This window comes from Mustela lutreola, chromosome 1 (assembly GCF_030435805.1).
Source record: "Mustela lutreola isolate mMusLut2 chromosome 1, mMusLut2.pri, whole genome shotgun sequence".
Classification (NCBI taxonomy): Eukaryota; Metazoa; Chordata; class Mammalia; order Carnivora; family Mustelidae; genus Mustela; species Mustela lutreola.
Window position 1 is genome coordinate 216,529,289 of NC_081290.1, and position 24,050 is coordinate 216,553,338.

General features: G+C 35.2%; 1 protein-coding gene across 3 annotated transcripts in view; it reads right to left on the reverse strand.

The window, feature by feature from the left end:
- Window positions 1–4,874: 4,874 nt before the first annotated feature.
- NAALAD2 (N-acetylated alpha-linked acidic dipeptidase 2) overlaps window positions 4,875–24,050 on the reverse strand; it is a 58,496-nt gene continuing 39,320 nt past the window's right edge. For 2 of the 3 annotated variants that reach the window (XM_059186777.1, XM_059186791.1), the window contains 3 exons: window positions 22,124–22,205; window positions 21,088–21,180; window positions 4,875–10,920 (listed from right to left, as the gene is read on the reverse strand). In XM_059186777.1, the coding sequence (XP_059042760.1) occupies window positions 10,728–10,920; window positions 21,088–21,180; window positions 22,124–22,205 (368 nt within the window). In that variant the 3' untranslated portion in view covers window positions 4,875–10,727. Of the gene's footprint in view, window positions 10,921–21,087; window positions 21,181–22,123; window positions 22,206–24,050 lie in introns of those variants that run through there. The other variant, XR_009356939.1, reaches the window with a different exon arrangement.

Consider the following 24,050-nt stretch of genomic DNA (forward strand, 5'->3'; position numbering starts at 1 on the left):
TGTATTTAAATTTTTAAAAATTATCTTTCATAATTTAAGGACTTGGGTTCATTTGGAGACATAAAATCTTATTTATTGTTTAGGGGAGAGGTTGATACTTGATTTGATTTGAGGTGGTGATTAATACACTTTTTTTAATGTTTTCTTCTTGAGACTTTTTTCCCCCTAAGCAATATCTTAAGGTGTTACATGCAGTTGAACTATTATTTAAAGCAAGTGGATTATTCACCTGAGAGTTAGTTACAAAGCACTGACTCTGTGTGTATTTTTGTGTATGTGTGGGAAAGTTGCAGCTTATGTATTCAGTTACATTAGTGGTTACATTAGTGACCAATCCTATTTCTTCTCTTACTCCTATGAACCTGATTTGTTGCCCAAATAAAAATATAAATATTTTTATCTTAGATTCATACATAAAGGGACAGTTATTGTTGAGTAGAATTTGTGTCACTTTATCTGTCAAGAAAATTAAAAATGTTAAGTGTATCGTTTCTCTAGAAATATGTTTGTCTTTCATAGCATTCAAAGTAATTACTATAGCAAAGCAGTGAAAACTAAGTTTATTATACACTTGTAACTAATCTGACAGCTAAACTCAACATGGGAAATAGAAAGTACTATTTTTTTCTTGTTCAGTATCTTTGCTAATATAAAGGTAGTAAGGTCCTAAGAGTTGAGTTTTTATTTTTCTTAACCTGTTATCTTGAGATAATTTTAGATTTATAGAAGAATTGCAAAAAAAGTACTTAGAGCAGTTTTTACTTCCTATAGTAATCTTTGCCTTGTATTAAAATCTTACGTGACCATAGAACATGTGCAAAACTAAGAATTAGTACAATAGGTACAATATTACTACGTAAATTAGAACATTGATTTTGACCATCCTTTTTTTAGTGGAACACTTGAAGGGTAGTTCTTAAAACCTGCCCTAGTTTTGTTGTAATAATTTCAGCCAGTAACTTGTAAACCATTAAAAATATAAATTGAAATCAACATACCATAGAGAGAAATGACTATATAGGTCAGTGATGTAACTTCTTGTAACCATATACTGGCAGAGGACTAATGATCTATTTTATCATTTTATGCTAGAGATTTTAATTCTTATTAAGTGTAACCTGTTTCGTTTTGTTTAGACAATTAACCATTTAAGGGTGAAGAAAAACCTAAAGAGCTCTTGCAAATAATTGAAAGTGACTTCGGGGTATTGCTCTGCCACTCCTTACTTTTTTAAAAAGTCAGCTATTCCTCAGCCTGAAGCTGCATGACACCCACAATAAATAAATTTTTAAAATCTCATTTATGAGTTCTGGTATCAGTTTTAAGGCATTTGGTTATGTACTTTTTTTTTTTTTTTTAAAGTAACTACTGCGTATTTTTAAGTTGTCTGTTAGAACATTAACATTAGGGTTTTGTTTGTTTCATTGCATATTAATTTTGAATAGGCATTCATATTGGGTATTTTTTTTATTCTTTTGCCTGTATTATAAATCTGTGTCATCCTTTCTGAAATGCAAGCTAAGTCTAGCTTGCTTTTAAGTTTTGTTAATATTTCCTTTCATTTATTTTAATTCTGTCGATAGGCAGTTGATTTTTTTACCTGATTTCTTCCTTAACGCCTAAGTACCTTGGAACTTAAACTTATCTAGAGTTGTTGCATGACTTCCCTTTTTTATTAAGTGTAAATGCCTGGGTGTTTTATACACATAGCATTATCTCTGAAGTACTGAGCTTGCAGTGTTTTTCTTCTGCATCGTTACTATTTGATTTTAAGTTTTTATATCGTTCTTAATTCCTTCAAGAACAGTTTCTCCAAAGGGGCATGTTTTAATTAAATGTTAATTAATGACCTTTCTTAGTTTTCCAATTTAGTAGGCCACCTCTAATGTCCATTAAAGTGAAATAAAACTTCCAGCCCTAAACATTTTTATGTTGATTAAAAATTATGTCAAAATAATTCGATTTCCATTTTTTTTTTTTTTTGACCAAGCAGGTATATTGCCCAAATGATTGGATTGTTAAAATACCTCTAAGACTTTGCTACTTGAAGTAAGATTACTATTAAGCCTGGAAGAGGGATACATCTGTGAACCTGTCATACTTTCCTGTCATCCTCCACAAATCAAACTAGATGTGTATAGTAAGGCTACTGCTTTTAAAATAGTGTGGTCCTTTCCTGCAAATGTTTATTTTAGTTTACAGTGCAATATTCATATTTTTTTTGTATGATTGATTTGTGAATGTCTGTATACTCTTGTAGACTGACTAACCTTGACTGTTTTGGCCAATCATAATATTGCCATTTTCTAGTATAGTGCTTGGCGTATTGATTGGCTTTTGTAAATATCAAGAAGATCCACAACCACCTCCTTATGGGCCACTCACTGTTTTAAGGACTTTAATGAATATGAGCTTACCCCTAATGATAACTCTGTGAGGTAGGTTCTATCCTTACATTACACATGGGGAAAGTGATTGATTGCATAGGTTAAATAACTCGCCCAAGTCAGAGCTAGTGAGTTTATAAGTAGTAGTAATTTTAAGCTCAAATAGCCTGGCTTTGTGTTCTGTGCTTTTAACTGCTCTGTGCTGCTTGTGTCTGCCACTTGGAGTAATAGTTTCCATAAAACATTGGCACATAGCATGGAAAATTGGTAACACTGTGTTTGGTCACCAGGAACAAATTTTTAGTTTCATATGTTTTGTTAGAAAATAAGTTTATAAAATAAAATACGTAGTCCTTTTGTCTGGATTGTTTTAGTTATAATAATAGCTAGATTATAAACTCTTCATTTGTGATTTGACAACTCTTAGGTCTCTAGTTTCTCTCAACAGCCTCCAAAGAAGTTTCAGAATCCTCAGTTTCAGAAACAAGCGTCCATTGTCTTTTTGATAATGGTATGTATCCTGTATGTAGCTTTACAGATAGGAATTCATATCTGCATGTTAGAAAAATCTGTAATGAAACAGCATCAGATTTGTCTGTCTTTCCCCTTTAGTATGAGACTTGCTTAAAGCAGTTATCTAAAGTGTCTGCAACGAAAGATGCTAGCAGAGGAAAGACAAATAAGCAAGGGATCATTTGAGGTTTCTGACTTTCATCTTCTAGGCTAAGCCAGTGACTAGCAAAATACCATTTCTAGACCAGCAGGATCAACATCTCCGAATTTGTTAGAAGTGCCAGTTCTGGGTCCCCAACCTCAGACCTGCTAAATCAGAAACTCTGGGAATGAGGCTCAAAAATTTGCATAAAAATGTTGATGTACAATAAAGTTTGTACTAGCAGCATGGAAGTGTGATTAGGTGTGCTTTTTTTTTTTTTTTTTTTTTTTTTTACCTCTTATCAGTCTAATTTCTTTTAAATTTACTTTCTCTTTTAGAACAGTTTTGGATTTAAAGAAAAATTATAAAGATAGTACAGAGAGTTCCCATATATTCCATATCCAATTTCTTCTATAATTAACATTGATAAATTACAGGAGATAAAAATTGTTAGTACGATAAAATTGCTGGAATTAGTGAACCAGTGTTGATGCATTTTAGTAACTAAAATCCATACTTTATTCACATTTCCTTAATTTTTATCTAATGTCTTTTTCTGTTCCAGGATCCCATCTAGGATGCCACATTACATTTAGTCATCATGTCTTCTTGGGCTCCTCTTGGTTTTGAATTTCTCAGACTTCCTTCAAAACCCTAACAGTTTTGAGGAGTACTGACTGGTCAGGTATTTTGTAGACTGTCCCTCACTTGGCATTTGTCTTTTGGTTTTCTTAGGGTTGAATTTATGTGTATTGATAAAGACAGTCAAAAGAAATCAAGTGTCATTCTCATTGGTAGAATCACGGGTACATACCATCCAGTACAGGATTGTTCAGGCTTATATCCTGAATATGCAGTGTGTGCCACTGAAAGAAAAGTTATTTGCCAGAAGAATGGGGAAAGAAGGCTGCTGGGTTGACAAAACAAAATTCACCACAGACTATCTCTTGCTTGATTCTGTCAGTTCAGTGATTAAACAATTTGGTTAGGCATGATATATTCTTAAGGAAAAGAATTAAAGATTATGTGTATCAGCAAATCCACAAATTATAACATTCACTGCATTGAGTTTATTAGGATTAGTGGGTTTCTTGAAATTATAATTGTGTATAAAACTTGAAAAGGCTCCCTACAAATGAAAGCTAGATTCTAATAACAGACTAGTCTCAGATTACAGACATTATATTGAAGGCCAACTTGGACTGGTTTTGATACCTTAAGGATTCCTTCCAGGGCACTTCTCCCACCTAACCATAAAACTCCTTAAATTATGAGCAAGAAAAGCCTGAGTTGGAGGCAGAGGAGAGGAGTAAATTTAAGGGAGCAGAAAGCCAATACCAAGATAAGGAAAATTTAGAACAATGGTATTCAGTTAGGTGGAATTCTAGTTCCATTTTTCAAGCAGGTAATTTTAAACCAGGAAAAGTAAGTGTCTAACATCAAGACTTCATAATTCACTAGTGATTAGGTTAGAAGACTTCATAGATTTTGGAGTTGAGGTTTAGGAATTTAGGTATTAGTTACAAGTAATTCAAGACTGTAGATATAACTATGTAGCTATTTTTTTTGTTCAAGAGTTTGGCACCTAGAAGTTGCCAAGTACTTTAAGTGTTTTTAATAGCTTTTCATTTAATTTTTGAACACCTCCATATGATTATATACTAATAGTCATATTTTACTGATAGAGAAGCAGAGACAAAGGAAAACCACATACATTGCGTCAGGTTACATAAGTAGCAAATGGTGAAATTAGATTTTAAATTGAGGGACTTTGATTCCTAAGTCCTTAAACTCTTTAACATGACACTAAACACACCTAAACATGCAAAACGTAAAATTGTAACTGCCATTTGTTTATTAGTCTTAGTATCAAATGACCAAATTATCACGAAAGGATAGTGGGTTTTCAGTTTTTGCACTGAAATACTTGATAAGGACCTTAATGGACAGGTGGGCAATTCAGAAGGATTATGGATGGAGTCTGCAGGACTGAATGAAAGTAATAGAGTGATGGCAATGAATTTGTCTTGTAAACTCTTGTGCCTGTAAGTTGGCCTTACTGTCACCTGGACTTTGGAACAACTTTCTACATCTCTGTGTACATAAGCAGATACATAGATACAGTACATAGGCACTGTAATGGGGTGAAAGAAGCAACACATTAAAATTATTGGTGTTTTACAGACAGACTCGTTCTTTCGATTATGTGAAAACTGGATGGGTTCTCATTTGTGAAGAGTTAGGGAAGATATTCCATCAAATTAGAAGGGACTTTTAAAACCTGAACCCTAAGTGTTTAATGAATCAAAAACCACATTACGTTATAAATTACAAGGCCCGTCTTCCAAAGGGAAATCTCTAGCATACATGATTGATTTACTTTTTATATATTACACTTTGCCAGATAACCTTGAGACTAGCTGATTTTTAGCTTTCTTAGTTACTCTCCAAGAAGTCCTGAGTTTGATAGGTATGAGATTTATAAGTTTTATTAACATTTTTAATAAGATCTAAAAGTCTGTAAGCATCTTCAGCATTGTAGCCATCCCTTTGCTTAATTACTTCATTTAACAAAAACACTTTAGTGACTTCTTCATGCTGGTGGTAATTGACCAACCACACAGGTTTGCTTCCAAGGAATGTTAAAGTGTACAACATGTGAATTTGATACACTTACATATTGTAATATGGTTGCCATTGAAGTAGTAATTAGCACCTCTATCACATTACATAATTATTTGATAATTATTTTTGGAAGTTGGAATAATTAAGTTCAAGTCTCTTAGCAAGTTTGATGAATTTAATAACAATTTGTTGTTTTTATTCATTGTATGGTCATTTTATTTCTAAGGCATATTAACTGTGTATTACAAATTTGTACCCTTAAACTCCATCTGTTCTTGATCCCATAACCTCTGTCCCCTGGTAACCACCATTTTTATTTTCTGTTTCTACAACTTTGGCCTTTCTAAATTCCACAGATAAGTCACAGCATATTGCACTTGTCTTTCTCTGTCTGACTTACATCACTTAGTATAATGTGCCAAGTCCTTCATCCATGTTGTCACAAATGACAGGATATCCTTCTTTCTCATGAGTGAATGTGTGTGTGTGTGTGTGTATACATATCACATCTTTTTAATCTTTAATCCATTCACCTGTCAGTGGACACAGGTTCTTTCCATATCTTGGCTGTTGTAAATAGTGCTGCAGTGAACATGGGTATGCATATGTCATTCTGAATTAATGTTTTCATTTTCTTTGGATAAATACCGAGAAGTAGAATTACTAGATTTTATGTTACAGTTTTTTAATTTTTTTTTTTTTTAAGGAACTTCCATACTATTATCTATAGTAGCTGTACAAATGTATATTCCTTCCAGCAGTGCACAAGGGCTCCCTTTTCTCCACATCCTTGCTACATGTTTGTCTTTTTGTTGATAGCCATTTGAAAAGATATAATAAGGTGATATCTTCTTGTGGTTTTTGTGTTAAAGATTTTATTTATTTACTTGTCAGAGTGTGTTTGCACACAAGCCAGAGGAGCTGCAGGCAGAGGGAGAAGCAGGCTTCCGCTGACCAGGGAGTCCGATGCAGGACTTAGTTCCAGGACCCCAATCCCAGGATCATGACCTGAGTCGAAGGCAGACGCTTAATTGACTGAGCCACCCAGGCATCCCTCCCTGTGGTTTTAATTTGCATTTTCCAGATGGTTATTGAAGTGAAACATCTTTTCATGTACCTGTTGACCATGTGGATAGAGGTCTTGAGAAAGTATCTGTTTAGTTCTTCCCAGTTTTTGGACTCTTGGGTGTTTTTGTGTCCGGTTATAGGAGTTCTTTATGTGTCTTGAATTTGAGTACTTTGTCAGATACCTGATTAGCAAAAATTTTCTCCCATTCCATAGCTTGCTTTTTCATTTTGTTGCTTTTTTTTTTTTTTTTTTTTTTTTTTTGCTTTCGTTGTGCTTTTGGGATATTTCAAACACTGCTGTGACCATTGTTGAGCTGCTTCTTTATGTTTTCCTGTAGTTTTGTAGTATAAGGTCTTTTGTATAAGTCTTTGATCCATTTCAGGTTGATTTTTGTGAGTGGTAAGAGGAGTCTAATTTCATTGTGTTTATCCAGTTTTCCCAACACCCATCTTTTGAAGAATCCTCTTTTCCCCATTGGGTGCTCTTTGCTCCCTTTCAAGTATTAGTTGACTTCTATACACAGGGGTTTAGTTTTGGGCTCTCAGTTCTGTTGGTCTATATGTCTGTTTTAGTTTGGCACCATGATGTTTTTATTGCTGTTGCTTTGTAGTATAGTTTGAAATCAGTGAATGTGGTACCTCCAGCATTGTTCTTTTCCCTCAAGAGTGCTTTGGCAATTTGGGGTTTCATACAGATTTTAAGATTGTTTTTCTATTTCTGTAAGGAATGCCATCGGTATTTTGATGGAAATTGCATTGACTCTAGATGGCTTTGGGTAGTATGGACTTTTTAATACTAATTCTTTAGATCCATTAACAAATTATGTCTTTCCATTTGGTTGTGTCTTTTCATTTTTTAGCTAAGTCTTAGTTTTCATTGTATATCTTTCATTTCCTTGGTGAAATTTATTCCTAAATAGATCTTTTGTGATGCTGTGAATGGGATAATTTTCTTCTCAGGTATTTCATCCTTAGTGTATAGGAAGGTAACTTATTTCTGTACATTGATCATGCGTCATTCAACTTTACTGAAATATTAGTTCCAGCAGTGTTTTGGTTGTCTTTGGGATTTGGCGTAAACAAAGTCCTATAACTGCAAATGGGACAGTTTGACTTCTTTCTTGCTGATTTGGATGTGAGGGAAAGCTTTCAGTTCTTCTCAGCTGAATATCATGTTAGCTGGAGGTTTGTCACACATCGCCTTTATTACCTTGGGGTATGTTACTGCTATACTCAGTCTGCCAAAAGTTATCATGAAAGGATTTTGCATTCTGTCAAATGCATAGATGATCATGATGTTTCTTTCATTACATTAATGTGATTTCATTTCATTAATGTGATGAAAAGTCATGTATTGATTTGTGTATGTTGAATCATCCTTGCAACCCAGGGAAAAATTTCATCTAGCCCTGGTGTATAATTTATGTGTTCTTGAATTTGGTTTGCTAATACTTTGTTGAGAATTTTTATGTTTATGTTTATCAGGAATAGTGGTTTATAGTTCATTTTTTTGTGGTTTTATTTTGAGGGAGAGAGCACGCGCACCAATGAATAGTGGGCAGACTAGGAAGGAGAGGGAGAGAGTCTTAAGCAGGCTCGGTGCCCAGTGTCTGCATGGGGCTCAGTCTCATAGCCCTGAGATTATGACCTGAGCTGAAATCAAGAGTTGGATGTTTAACTGATTGAGCCACCCAGACACCGCTTTTTTGTTGTATTCTTATCTGGCTTTGGTTCCAGGATAATGCTGGCCTGTTAATCTGAGTTTGGAAGTATTCCCTGTACCTCATATTTTTGGAAGAGTTTGAGAAAGACTGGTACTAATTCTTTGAGTGTTTATTGGAACTTGCCGATGAAGCCCTCTCGTCCTGGGTTATTTTTTGTACTGGGAGGTTTTAAATGACTGATTCAATCTCTTGCTCATTATTGTCTTTTCACATTTGTGTGTGTGTGTGTCTCTTATGATCCTGTGTATTTTGTAGTACCACTTGTATGGTCTTTTTCATTTATAATTTTATGTCTTTGTCGAAGTCTGGCTAATAGTTTTGTCAGTTTTATCTCTTTGATGAACCAGCATTTAGTTTTATGGGTAGTTTTTTTCTGAAATAGGGTTTTTATTTTTTCTGCTTTGATTTTCTTTCCTTCCTTCTTCTTCCTGTAAGCATATTCTTTTTATATTTCCTAGAGGGGTACAGTTAGGTTGAGATCTTTGTAATTTCTTAAGATAACGCATTTCATGCTATAAACTTGACTCTTGACTGCTTTGCTTTTATCCCATAAGATTTGATGTGTCATATTCCCTTTTTCATTTGTTTTAATTTCCCATTTTTATTTTTTGACTTACTGTTTAGAAGTGTGTTATTAGTTCCCATGTACTAGATTTTTCTAGCTTCCTCTTGCTGATGTCTGATTTAGACGATTGTGATCAGAAAAGAGAGTCGGTATACTTTCAGTCTTAGTTTGCTGAAATTTGTTGTGTACCCTGTCATAGAATCTGCCCTGGAAAATGTTCATATGCCCTTGAGAAAAGTGTGTATTATAGTGTTCTTGGATGGAATATTACTATATATAACTGCTAAATCACTTTGTTTTGGAATATGTTTTGGTTCAATTCCAGTATTTCCTTTTTGATTTTCTGACTGCATGATTAATTTATTGAGTAGTATTAAAGTTCCCTATTAATGTATTGCTCATTTCTCCATTTAAATCTGGTGAAAGTTTTTTTAATCGTGGTGCTCTGATGCTGCATGTGTGTATATTTTTGAGCATTCTCTCTTCTTGACATCTTTGTTACTTTATCATTATGTGATGACTTCTTTTATCACACTTGCTAGTGTTTTTGGCTTGAAGTGTATGTTTTTCTGGCATAAGTATGGCTACACCCACTTTTTTTGGTATCCACCTACATGGAATATCCTCTTCTATTCCTATACTTGAGTGTGTGTATGTCTTGAAAGCTAAAGTGAATTTCCTGTAGAGTGGAGTTAGGTCCTTTTTTTTTTTCTTTTCCATCCAGTCACTCTGACCTTAGGTAAAATCAGTCCATTCATAATTACTTATACTACCATCTTATTGTTTGCCTTCTAGTCTTGTATCTCCTGTGTTTCCTATTTTGTACTTCTATTTTCTACCTTTGTAAAGTGGATTTCCATGGTGATTTGTTCAGTCTCCCCTTTTTTTAGGTTTCATCACTAGGTTTTTGCTTTGTGGTTACCAGGTGGCTTACATAAACCATCTCATAGGTAAAGTATTCTTAGGGGAAGATGTTTTTAAGAAATAGTTCAGGCATGTTCTGTAACATCCTTAATTACACTGTTCTACCACATAATCACTTGTCTTTTCTTAAAGATGATGAAAACAAAATAACTTTTGAAATAATAACTTGCAAAGGTTACTGTAGTTGACCCTTGAACAATGTGAGGGTTACGGGTGCCAGTCCACCATGCAGTCAAAAATCTGAATAACTTTAACTCCCTAAAAATTTAACAGCTGATAGTCTACTATTGAGGAGAAGCCTTACTGATAGCAGATTGATTAACCCCTATTTTGTATATTATATGCTGTATTCTTAACAATTAAAAATAAAGAAAATGTAATCATCAATAAAAAATGCATATACAGTACTATATTTATGAGAAGAAAATTCACGTGTAAGTGGATATGTGCGGTTCAGACCCATGTTGTTCAAGAGTCAACTGTATGTTTAACTTTGTAAAATTAATGAACTCTTTTTCAAAGTGGTTGTACCATTTTACATTTTTACTAGCAATGTGCCAAAGTCCCACATTCCTTGACATTTATGGGAATTTTCAGTTACTTTGTTTTTCTGCCCCACAACTGGGGTGTTTGTTTTTGACAGGATGGAAGTCTAAAGTCAAAACATGACATGAAAAGCAAGATTATAGAATACTCTGGCATCATGAATTATCAAAAACGAGAGTTTTATCCTCAGACTTTCAGTAACACTTTAAATGGCTAGCCACTTGGCTGGGACCTCACTCTAACACTTCTGTCAGAGTCCCTGCTGCTGCTTGAATTGTAAAGGCTGCAATAGAAATGTGTTTCTTTACATCTGTCCAGGCTGAATGAGGGTCTTCTTTATTTTCAATATCAAACATAGCATCATAGATCCCAGGAAATGATTCTCCAGCATATTTGTTGTGGCTACTTGGAGCAAAGATGATGTGCCTAATAGAAAAAAATAGATGGTAGGTTGAGCTAGAGTATACATACATTACACTTTATATGCTTTTTTATTCATTCCCTTTTGTCAGACCACACCTTAACAATACTGTGTGTCTCCTCCTGGCATTCACTTTTTTTATTCCAAAATGAAGACCTATAAGTGATTTACAATACTTATGTAACAGTATAACTTTAAGCAAAGAAATCTGACTATGCATTCACTGCATTTGTCCTTTACTGGAGAATTAGAAAGGCAGAGTATAGCAAAAAATGTATAAGATAGATACAAGGTTTGTACAAACCTGGTTTGAATCCTTGAACTGACATCTAATAGTCCTGTGGCTTTTCACCTTGGTTAAGTTCTTAGATACTCTGTTCTTTTTGATGCAGCTGTAAATGGAATTATTTTTTTGTTCCTCTTCTTGATAGCCCATTATTAGTGAATAGAAATAAAATCAGTTTCTGTATATTGATTTTGTATCTTCACTTTACACTGAATTTAACTTGTTCATTCTAACAGTTTTTTGGTGGATTCCTTAGATTTATCTCTACATAATGTCACCTGCAAATAACATTGGTTTTACTTCTTCCAATATGGTTTTTTCTTGCCTAATTGCTCTGGCTAGGACTATCCATACTGTGTTGAAAAACATCCTGGTCTTGTTCCTGATCTTAGAGGAAAAGCTTTCAGCCTTTTACCATTAAATACAATTTTAACTGTAGGTTTGTCTTACGTGCCCTTTATTATATTGAGTTACATTTCTTCTACATAATTTTGATGAGTTTTAATAAAGTGTATGTTGAATTGTGTCAAACGCTTTTTCTGAATCTGTTAAGACATTTTTGTCCTTCATTTTGTTAGTGTGGTATATAACATTTATTTGTGGATATTGAACCGTCTTTGTATAAACCATCTTTGAATAAATCCCATTTGTGGTACGTGATCTTTTTAATATATTGTTGAATTCGGTTTGCTAAGTTTTATAGAGGATTTTTCCTTTTATGCTCATCATATTGGCTGGTAATTTTCTTTTTCATCCTTATTTGATTTTCCTATGAGGGTAATGCTGGCCTTTTAAAATGAGTTTGGAAGTGTTCCCTCTTTTTTTTGGAAGAATTTGAAAAGAATTGGTACTGATTATTTTTTCAGTGTTTTGTAGAATTCATCAGTGAACCACCTGGTCCTGGACTTTTGTTTGTTGGGAGGTTTATGATTACTAATTCAATTTCCTCACTAATAACTGCTCTATTCACATTTTCTATTTGATTAATAAGTTCTGGAAGGCTATTTGTTTCTAGAAGTTTGTCCATATCTATTACATTGTCCAATTTGCAGACAGATGATTGTTGATAGTAGTCTCTTACTTATTCCCATAGTATTATTTAACAGTGTCTCCTCACTTTATTTGAGCCCATTCCCTTCTTGGTGAATCCAGTGAATGGTTTATAAATTTCATCTTTTCAGACAGTCAGCTCTTCGTCTTACTGAACTTTTTTTTGGCTTTTTAATTTCTGTTTCCTTGATTTCCTCTTTGTTATTTCCTCCTACTCCTAAATTTGGGCTTTATTTGTCATTCTTCTACTTCTTTGAGGTAGGTGTTAGGTTGATTAAGAGTTTTGCTTTTTTCTGAGGTATTGGTTATTCATTGCTGGTGAATGTCAATCTTAGAACTGCTTTTATTACATCCCATAAATTTTGCATGTTCTACTTCCATTTTCATTTTTCTTAAGGTATCTTTTTTGTCTTTTGATTTCATTAACCTATTAGCTATTTATTAAGTAGAATGTAAATTTCCATCTATTTGTGAGTATTCTACTTTTCTTGTAAATTGATTTCTAGTTTCATACCCCTGTAGTCAAAAGAAATGCTGGATTCTTAAATTAATTAAGTCTTGTTTTTTTGGCATAACATATGACCCATCCCAGAGAATATTCCACATGCACTTGTAAGAATGTGTGTTCTGCTTTTGGATGGAATGTTCTGTGTATATCTTTTCATTTCATATAGTCTAATGCGTCATTTAAGACTAATGTCTCCATAGTAATTATTTTGTTTGGAATCTAGCTATTGACATGTGGTATTAAAAGTCTCCTTCTAGTCCTCCTGTTGTACTGCTGTTTCTCTTTTGGTCTCAATTTATGTGTTCAGGTGCTTTTATGATGATGGGTGCATAAATATTTACAAATGCATCCTCTTGTTTGACCCTTTTATTGTGTAATTTCCTTCTTTGTCTTTTATTACAGTCTCCATTTTAAAGTATTTTGTCTGATACCAGTATAGCTATCCCTGCTTTCTGTGGCTTCCATTTGCATTTGATATCTCTGTGCTTTCATCTTTAGTCTGTATGGATCTTTACATTTGAAGTGAGTCTCTTCTAGGCATGATATAGACAGGTCTTTCTTGTTTTGTTGTTGTTGTTGTTTTTTACATTCAGGCACCCTGTCTTTTCATTGGAGCAGATTCCATTTACATTCAAAATAATCAGTATGTATGTACATATTATTTTGTCAGTTGTTTTCTTGCTGTTTTGTAGTTCCTCCTTGTTCCTTATTTTCCTCCTCTTGCCCTTTGTGGTTTGTTGGAACATATGCTTAAATTTTTATCTTTTCTTGTATCTAATACAGGCTTACCTCATTTTATTGTGCTTGAAAGATACATTTTTGTGTTTTTTTTTTAATTGAAGGTTTATGGCAAACCTGCATCTAGCAGTTCTTTTGACACCATTTTTCCAACTACAGTTACTCTTGTAATATATCAAACTTTTATTATATTTTATTGGAATACATTTGACAATACAGTGTTATTAGTTTGGGGTACGTAGATTTTATGTCCAGTTTTACATTTACATATAGTTACATACATTAAGAAATACTCACTGCAGTAAAGAGTTACATCTATCACCAAAGTTATTACAGTATTATTGACTATATTTTCTGTGATGTACCTTTAATCCTTGTGGCTTATTTATAACTGTGAATCTGAACCACTTAATCCCCTATTTTGCCCACCCTCCTGCCACCTTCCCCTCTAGCAACCACCGTTTCTTTTCTTGGTTCATTTGTTTTGAAGTGAAATTGGATGGTATTTGTCTTTCTCTGACTTGTTTCAGTTAGCATAATACCCTCTTAGTTGGGTGCCATGTTGTAGATAGCAAGATTTCATTCTTTTTTAGGGAATGTTTCATTGTATGTATACTACATCTTTATTTCATCTATTAGTGGACATTTAGTTTGCATCCTTATGTTGGCAGTAGTAAGTAACACTTTGGTAAAATAAGGATGCATGTATTTGTATTTAGTTAAATATATATTTGTACATTTAGTGTTTTACAGGCTTTTTTGGGTAAAAACCCAGCAGTGTGATTATTGGATTATGTAGATTGCTATTTTTAATTTCTTAAGGAACCTCCATACTGTTTTGTCTGGTGGCTGCACCAGTTTACATTCCCACTGACAGTGCACCAGAGTTCCCTTTTCTCCACATTGTCACTGACACTTGGCTTTTTGATGCGAACCTTCCTTAGAGTTGTGAGGTGGTAATACCTCAGTTTTCATTTGCATTTCCCTAATGATTAATGATGGGGACCACATTTTTCATGTTTCTTGGCCATGTGTACTCTTCAGAAAGATATATATTCAGGTTCTCTGCCCATTTTTTTAATCGATTATTGGGGGCTTTTTGTATCTCAGATATGAACCCATTATTAGATCTATCATTTGCAGTTATCTCCTCCCATTTAGTAGGTTGCTTGTCATTTTGTTGGTTTCCTCGGCTGCACAAAAGCTTTTTAGTTTAATATTTTACCAAAAGTTTATTTTTGCTTTTGTTTTCCCTGCCCAAGGAGGCCTATCCAGAAAAATTTTGCCAAGGCCAGTGTATAAGAGATTGCTGCCTGTGTTGCTGAGTTTTTTGTTTTTGGTGGAGTGTTATGCTTTTAGCTCTCAACATTTATTTAGGCATTTAGTCCATTTTGAGTTGCTTTTTGTTTGATGTAGGGAAGTGGTTCATTGCATTTGTATGTTGCTGTCCAGTTTTCCCACCACCATTTATTGAAGAGACTCCACTGCAGTCTTGCCTTTTTTGTATGTTATTAATTGCGTGAGCAAGGGTTTATTTTGGGGTTCTCTGTTCCATTCCATTAATCTCTGGGTCAGTTTTTCTGCGTGTATCATACTGATTACTGTGACTTTGTAGTATATCTTGAAATCTGGGATTGTATGTACCTCCAGCTTTGCTGTTTCACAAGAATTGCTTCAGCTGTCTGGGATGTTTTTTATGATACAAACCTGAGTATTATTTACTCTAATTTTGTGGGAAATGCTGTTGGTATTTCAATAGGGATTGCATTTGTTTTAATTGTTCCATTTTAGAACTATCTAGTACTTTTCAGAGTACAGATCTTTCACCGCTAGTTAAATTTATTCACAGGTATTTTATACTTTTTGATACAATTGTAAAGGAGTTTGCTTAATTTCTCTTTCTGCTACTTTATTAGTAGTCTATAGCAGTGTAATAGACTTCTGTGCATTGTGTTTGTACTGAATTCATTGGTTCTCATTTTTTGTTGTTTTTAGGTTTTCTTTATTACCATGTCATCTGCAAATAGTGATAGTTTCATTTCTTCCTTACCAATGTGAATGCCTTTTATTTATTTTTCCTGTCTGCTGCAGCTAGAACTTCCAAGACTATGTTAAATAAAAGTAAGAGTAGGAATCCTTGTCTTGTTCCTGATGTTACAGGAAGAGCTTTCAGTGTTTCATCATGAGTATTAGGGTACAAGGGGGTAGGTCTTACATGGCCTGGCTCTAAACTCACTTTACTTACTGATAATTTTTATCGTGAACAGATGTTGTATTTTGTCAAATGGTTTTTCTGCTTCTGTATTAATTTGATCATAGGATTTTTACCTTTTATTTTGTTGATGTCATATACTACATTGATTTGTGAATACTCAAAGAGTTGCATCCCTGAAATAAGTCAACTTGAGGATAGTGAATGATCTTTTTAATATATTAAATTCACTTTGCTGTTTTGTGGAAGATTTTTGCATCTCTTCTTCAGGGATACTGGTCTTAATTTTTGTAATTATATTTTAATTGCTGCAATCTTATAAAACTAACAGATGAAGAGTTGCTGTTTACGGATAAGTGAAAGTCGTTACTTTATATGGAATCTATACCTGATGAAGATGCTGTCTGTGAAGGTAGAACAGTGCCTTCAACAGTGGCAGCAAAGGGTTTAAAGTATTACATAAAGCCTTGCTGCTGCTTTTTAATTAAGTTTGAGAGAATTGACTCCAATATTGAAATAACTTGTACTGTGGGTAAAGGTCTATCAAACAGCATCACATACTACAGAGAAATCTTATAAATAGAATAGTCAATTGATGTGGCAGACTTCGTGGTTGTATTCTTTAAAGAAATTGCCACAGCCACTCTAATCACCAGCCATGAACATCAGGGCAAGACCCTCCACCAGCAAGATTGCAACTAGCTGAAAGCTCAAATGATGGTTAGCATTTGGGGCAATAAATTAAGGTATGTACTTTTTTTTTTTTTTTTTTTTTTTTAGTAATGCTTTGCACACTTAATAGACTACAATATAGTATAAACATAGCTTTTATATGTACTAGAAAATCAGGAATTTCATGTGACTTGCTTTATTGCAAATATCTGTGACCTCCCTTGCAGTATATCAGAGGTAAGCCTCTATGTAGCTTTTGGTTTGTGGCTGTTGTGAGCCTTACATACACTAATGTAACAATTTAAAGTGGACTTTCATGAACAGTACAATTTAACTTTGAAGGCATTCTAAAGCTCTCCCTTCTTACTCTTATATCAACCCTATCACCACGTTTTGTTTTCTGTGTCACATTTTACTTCCTCTTAATTCTGTGCATCCCTTATTATTGCAGTTATGCTTACTTTTATAACTCTTGCATTACCCTTCATACTATTTAATATATTGCCTTTACTCTAATCTGTATCAGTAAAATTTTCACTCTCCTATTTTCTTGTTACTAATTAGCACCTTTTCTTCACAAGCTTTTAAAGAACTCCCTTTACCATTTCATATGACTAGTGGTGATGAATCCCTTTAGCCTTTGTTAGTCTGGAACACTCTTTCTCCTTCAATCCTGAATGATAATGGTGCAGAATACAATATTCTTAGTTGGAAGTTTTTTTTCTTTTTAGTTTCAGTTTTTTCTTCAGCACTTTGACTATATCATGCCAGTCCTATCAGGCCTGCAAAGTTTCCTCTGAAAAATATAAATATCTTATGGGGATTCTTTTGTACATAACAAGTAATTCTCTTGGTGCTTTTAAAATTCCTTGTCCTTGAATTTTAATTATAATGTGTTTTAGTGTGGATCTCTTTTGGTTCCCTGGATCTGGATGTTGGTTTCCTTCTCTAGGTGATGGCAGGTTGTAGCCCCCTTCTGTCCCTACACTGGGAGTGATGTTTTCTATAAGTTCGTTAAGCTTTTGGTGTTCTGTTTTGTTTTTTCCTCCCTTGCTCTGTTTGGGTGAAAGCCAGTACCCTATCTCTGAGTTCAGTGATACTTTCTTCTGCTTCATCTCTTCTGCTGTAAACCCCTCTAAGTGTATCCTTCAGTTTTATGACTTCTCTTTGGTACTTTTCTTTTTCACCTTCTCAGTGTGTTCATCCATTCTTTCACATTTGCTTAGCATCTTTATGGCCATACTTTGAACTCTTTATCAGGTAGATTACTTATCTCTGTTTCATTAAGCTCTTTTTCTGTGGTTTTACCTTTCATTGGTATATTCCTGTTGAATTTTTTTTAACTTTGTGTTAGTTTCTATGCCTTAGATCAAACAGCCACCTCTCCCAGTGTCGAAGTAGATGAACCTTTTCATCTAACTTTGCTCTATCTCCATTTGTTTCTCCAATTTTGTGATTGTTCCAACAGCCTCTTTTTAATAACTCCTCTTGGTAGTTGAGGGTGTGCCAAGACTTGTCACTGTCCCCTTGACTATCTCAGGCCTTAAATTCATGGTGATTAAAAGTTGCTGCCTGAGGGTTTGGTTTCCATAGTATGCAAATATGTACCACCTTATAGGACTGTAAGCAATCTGGGGTGGCCACCAGAGCCACATGATAGGGAGGTGTCCCTCAGACACAGTAGTAAAAACTGGGGCTCCAACTGAGTACATAAGTTGCTTTCTGGAATATAGCAGCAAGCTGCAATAAGAAGGAGCACAAAGGTGTTACTGCCCCCACCTACATGGCCTGAGAGCATTGCCATAGGCCTCTAAAAGAGGGCCTGATGGAAAGCCTGCCCTGCAGCAGGCTGAAGCTCCAGGGTAAGTAAATATGCTTATATTTCAGTCTGCTATCTGGAACAGGAAGAGTGAGAACACGAAAAATAGTACCTGCCCTCCGATGTCCCTGGTAAGGTTTATAGTTAATGCTTAGACCTGTGTTCAAGTGGAAGCCTGCCCCTCAGGCTGTAGCCATGATGTTAAACTTAGACCTCCGTCACTTGGAAGACTGAGCTGCTTGGATCTGTTGCCTCTTGCTGTCTTAAGACCTCTTTCTCCATTAGTTTCAGTCTTGTAGGACCTTACTGGGCCCCAGACCCAATGGACAGGTGTGCCCTGGCAGCAGTGGCAAAAACCAATGCCCAACAAAAGTATAACCTCCTTTTTGGAATATACCATCAAACTGGGGCAGGTCAGAGGGGGAGTAGAAAGACTCTTGCCATCAGCCATAGGCCCTAGAGCTTTCTTCTTAGGCCAAACCTCCTATACCAGCAGATAGTTGTTTTTCTTAGAAAAAATTCTTCTAAGAACAGCCTTCAGTTGTTACAGTCTCATGGGACTCAGGAATGTAAGTAAGCCCCATGTGTTCCAGAGCCACACAATTAAAGGGCATCCCTGGCCAGCAGCTGTAAACACTAAGTACAAGACACAGGTAAAAAGCTGCCTTCCAGGAGATACTGGTGCTCTGGAGTTCAGCAGAACACCACAAAGATGGCACCCACCAGCCTCCTCCAGGTGATGCATTAAGACTACCAAATGAATCTTTCACATGAAGTCTGCTTTTCAGAGGGCTCCTTCTGTATTGGCCCTGTGGCAGGTGAGTCCATGCAAGCTCTGTAAGAGCTGTTGGTCTGTTCACTGTAGCCCTTTGGGTAGTTGGTGCCCCATAGCCAGATATTTTAGAGGCTAACCTCAAGTGCAAGTCTTAAAAGTTGGTGTACCCTATTTGAGGTATGAACCCTTCTCCTCAAGGGAGAAATTCTGGATTTATAAATTCCCTTCTAATTGTGGGTTGTGTACCTAGAGATGGGTTTATGGCATGATTAGTTCTCGGACTCTCCTACTACTCTCTTTGGTATGGCCTTTTTCTTGTTTGATACGAAGCAGTGGCTCAGCTAGTCTTCTGGTCTTTTTGAGAGGAAACTGTTACATATATAGTTACAGCTTCATTGTGTCCCTGGGTTGAGGGGAGTTCAGGATCTTCCTACATTACCATCTGGTACTGTCCTCGCTTTAGAATATAGCCTTTAATATTCAGTTAATAATTCCCAATAAGTTTTTAAATATAGTGCAGTCTTTTTGGAGGACAGTGTAGCAGTTACTTAGAATGTGTTTACTCTTTGACCCTGAAATCCACATACTGATTATATAGATATAAAAACAAATGTTCAAAAGGGCACAAGGGCATACTATGGCAGTACTTTACTAAAAGTAAATGAGGGGAAAACAAATTGAATTAAAGAGTCAACAGAGACTTAAAAATTATACATACATGCCAAACCAATACTATATTCCAGATGAGAGAGCTAAAACTATATACTGGCATGGAAAGATCTCTAAGATAAATTGTTATGAAAAAAGAGCAAGATGCAAAATGTATGGTCCTATTAATTTAGATACAGATGAAAAAATACATATGTACACATGTATATAAAATGATTTTCTTTAAAGAGAATAGCAAATGCCTGGGTGTGGGTTACAGAAGGAAAAGCTGAAGGACCATGGTCCCTTTTTCTCCTACAAGCTTCTGTAGAGTCTGCATTCATTTTGAGAAAAAGGTGTTTTGCTTATGAATAATAGACTAATATAGGCAAGAGGGGGTTAACATGTAGATTTGCTTTCAGCTTTTTATTTGACATGTACATACTTAACCGATGGCTGTTTTATTTGTATCAATAATGAATTATTACTGTTTATAACTTTATTAAAATAGCTTCTTATGAGTACATTCCTCTCTGAGCTAATCTGCCTGAAATCTCTGAGTCTATGGGATGAAAGCAGTTATACTCTCCTCTCCTTTTATAGCCGAGGAACCTGAAATTCAGGTCAGTCTTTCGCCCAGGTTGCTGAGTATGAGCCAGAGCTGGGCTCTGAAAGCCTATGCTTATAATTAAAGGTTAATACTAGTCAACTAATATTTATAAGAAAGCTAACATGCAGAACTATGTCTGGCACATGGTATCTGATGATAAGTTGCCTCACAAATTTTCACCAAGGACCTGCAGTTTAAGAGGTACCTAGAAAAATGAGACTGTTCAAAACGGCCAAGACAGTGAAATAAAGCATAGAGGTACGGATACAAAAAGAGGATATTGCTTCAGCAGAACATGGCAGCCATCTTCAAAAAACTATAATGTTCTATGGAAATAGACCTAGATTTATCCTATTTGAATTTGAAGAGCTGAACAGGGAGGAAGGAACAGGGTCAGAGGGAGGAAAATTACAGAGAAAAAGATCTTTCTGAGGGAAACTAACATTAGACCTTTTTTAAAATGAGGTGGTCTTCCTCATGAGGGTAGTAAGCTTCCTATGGACTGGAAGATTCAGAGGCTAAATAGCTACTTACCTCAGATGCTATAGTAAAGATTAATGTAGAAGTTTGAATTACAGAAGCTCTAAGATTCCCTCTAAATTTTATAGCTTTTAGATTTTCTTAGAGTTATTTTTCATCTACCATTTATCATTTACATCTGCAGCAAATCAATAAACATGAAGTTAAGTTTTCTGATACTACAACTTACAACTACTATACATAATCTTACCCATGTTCCTCATAGCATACATATTCGCCTTCCATTCATCTGATGGCAAGAGTTTAAAGCATGCTGGTTTTGGTCACAGAGAAGTAGCTAATGTCCTTTAGTGAAACACCTGTTGCTTCCTTACCTATAGAACCGCCTCCCTGGTAAACCAAGGGGATCGATGAATGCCCTCTCCAGGAGCATCAGTTGGTCGTTCATGATTCTCACTGCAATGGGACTGGGAAAACAAGAAATAAGTAACTATAACCCTTACCATGGAACTGGATTTTAAAATAATACAGGATAAGGCATGGAAAAATGAATTTCTAAAATCAATAGCTTTTAAGAAAATGCAGATTAATGGTAATGCCTCATATGTAAACCATATATGACAACATAGGCATCTTTCTAATATTTACAGTAAGAAAGACCTATTGGTAGTGGTTCATTTGTTTTTCAAGATCACAGAAAGAATAGAAAGACATTTTTAATTCTTTCTAGGAGGAGAGCCCGGCCTCCTGCAGAGGCAGGTTGGGTGTGCTATCAAGTTCTTGATAAGCCATTTAGTGCCACCGAATAAACACTGAACAGCAAAAAATGAAGGGAAGTTGCTTCATTCTACAAGAAGGATGGGAGGTATTGCATGCCAGGACTCCCCTTTCACACTTGGAATCTGCCAGCTCTCTTTCTGGGGTGCTACATAAGTTCTCTGGCTTTCCTACAATCCAAGGAGCTTTTCATTATATTTCAAGCAAGTGGTTAAGTGAAATGCAACAATTGTATCAATAAAAACATTCTGCATTAGGACAGGGAATTATTGGGATCATAGTGAAATTCATACTGCAAATGCACTTAAGCCTGTGGAACTATGAATTCCCAGCTCTCCTCCTTGGCTTTTGTCGTGTGGATGAGTTTTTGTCTACTATTTAGAGTAAGGCTTCTCAAACTTCAGTGTGAATAAAAACCATTCTGGAGCATCTTATTAAAGTATGGAATTCGAATTGAGTGGGTCTTGGAAGGCGTTTTATACTCTCATTCTAACAGGCTCCTAGGTGATGCTGATGCTGCTGAATCACAGACCTCAAGAGCAGTGAGGTAGAGCCAAGTGTAAGTGTACATGACTCATTCTAGTAACCACATCTGTTTTCAGAATGATGGAGAGCTTGACATTTGAAACTCACTTATTAAGATTAACTTGTGTAAGTCTTCTGTGAAAATCCGAAGCAGCATCTGAGAAGTTCTTCACAGCAGAAAATAAAGAATCTTTTAAAAATACAAAAGTGGAAGGTCAGTTAGTAAGTGCTGCTTATTTCACATGTTCACTTTCCTGCTGTCCCCATTCCAGGGAGATAGGAGTGAATAGATAGGCAAACAGTGTTGCGCCTTCCTGCAGATCCATGGAGATTATCAGAAAATATTATAACAAAGAAACTGTATATATATATTTTATATAAAAGTATATAAAAATTTCATACATATATAAAATAGAAAATGACAATTGTTTCTTCAGGAAATAACTTCCAGGAGTCTAGGACATAAATAATTCTTTTAACTCCTAATTTACCAGAAATGCATCATTCATGTATGTACTCATTCAATACATACTATTGGTACATCTGTATGCTAGATACAAGATACAGCTATAGATAGTTATGTTTTTGCAATATTATAGACTAAAACAGTGTTAAGCCCTCTTTGTAAGGAGTGCATTTAAGATCTTGTTTAAAGTCTGCCTGTGACAAGCTGATGTATGTGGACACAGAAATAGGGTCAGGTGGTGGTTTTTTCCTGGTCAGGCTTTTCTCTAGTTTACAAAGATTCTAAGTAAAGTGAGAACGTTCTCAGTGTACTTTTTATTACAATTACCTATTTATTATTTTGTATCTTTTCTAAATTGAACATAAACAGAAATTATTGCTATCCTTTCATTAATCTGTAAAGCAGGGGAGACAATATTCATTTTACAGATAGAGTATTTACTGTTCCAGACACAAGCTGTTAGGTCACACAGCTAGTAAATAGTGCATTCAAAATAAAGAATACAAATCTTTCTTTGTCCTAGATTTCCTTTAAGCTCTAATTAGTATAGTTGTTTTTAAAACCATGTACGAAATAATAATAGGTACTATGGAAGGTACAGAAAAGTATTGAGGAAGGAATTTTAAATTTCCAGTGAACCACAGCAGTCCAGATGGATAAGAAGTAAATTGTGTCCCTGGTATTTAGTAATAGGGGTGAGTGATAACTTTGGCGTAAACAATTTTGGGAGACTAGTAGGAAGACAGTGCACTGTAATGGTAGAAGGAAGTAAGGAACTGGAGACCAGGAGTGCAGATTATATATCCATCCCATCCATCATTCCTTCATTAAAACATTTTTTGAGTGCCTGATTTTGCCTGGCACTTAATGGTGAATTTTGATTGGGAAAGGAGTAGGGCATGTTAGGTAGGAGATAGAAGATTATCAGTGTTTAATCCGGATGGAGTGTCACCAATGAGTTGGAGAGTTTGACAGTTGGGAGGCAGGGGGAAGGCTGGGTATTAAGAGATAGATTGGGCTACTTAACCTGTGTAAAGAGAGTCATTCCATTTTAAGTGTGTGCCCTCTCTTGGTTGGATACCAACTTGAATTGATAAAAAGTAATTCACTAAAAGAAAAATCAGAGCATCTAGGACAAGAACTGGGTCCTGGATAGCCAAAGAACCATGAATGTCCATCTTATGTCTGCAGTTAAATCTTTTTTTTTTTTTATTTGCCCCTTCATTACAGAGGTTCTCCAATTACTGATATAAACACAATTTCCTAAATTTTCTTTGCATCATCTTTCTCTAGAACTTAGTACCTACTGCTCATCATAACTTTGAAGGTGACAAATTTGGATGTAGTAATATTCAAAAGCCACTACTGACTACTCTGTACTTACTCTTTGTATTCCCGTAGTACTCTCTGTATACTCCTATCACAACTTGTCCCCGGCCTTTTGGTCTTCTCCCTCACGTGAAATTCTGTGCTCTTTGAGGGCAATGATTATTTTTCACACATCCTTCTATCTCCCAGGAATTAACACAGAACTTGTAGATGGTAGACACTGAATACAAATTTGATAAT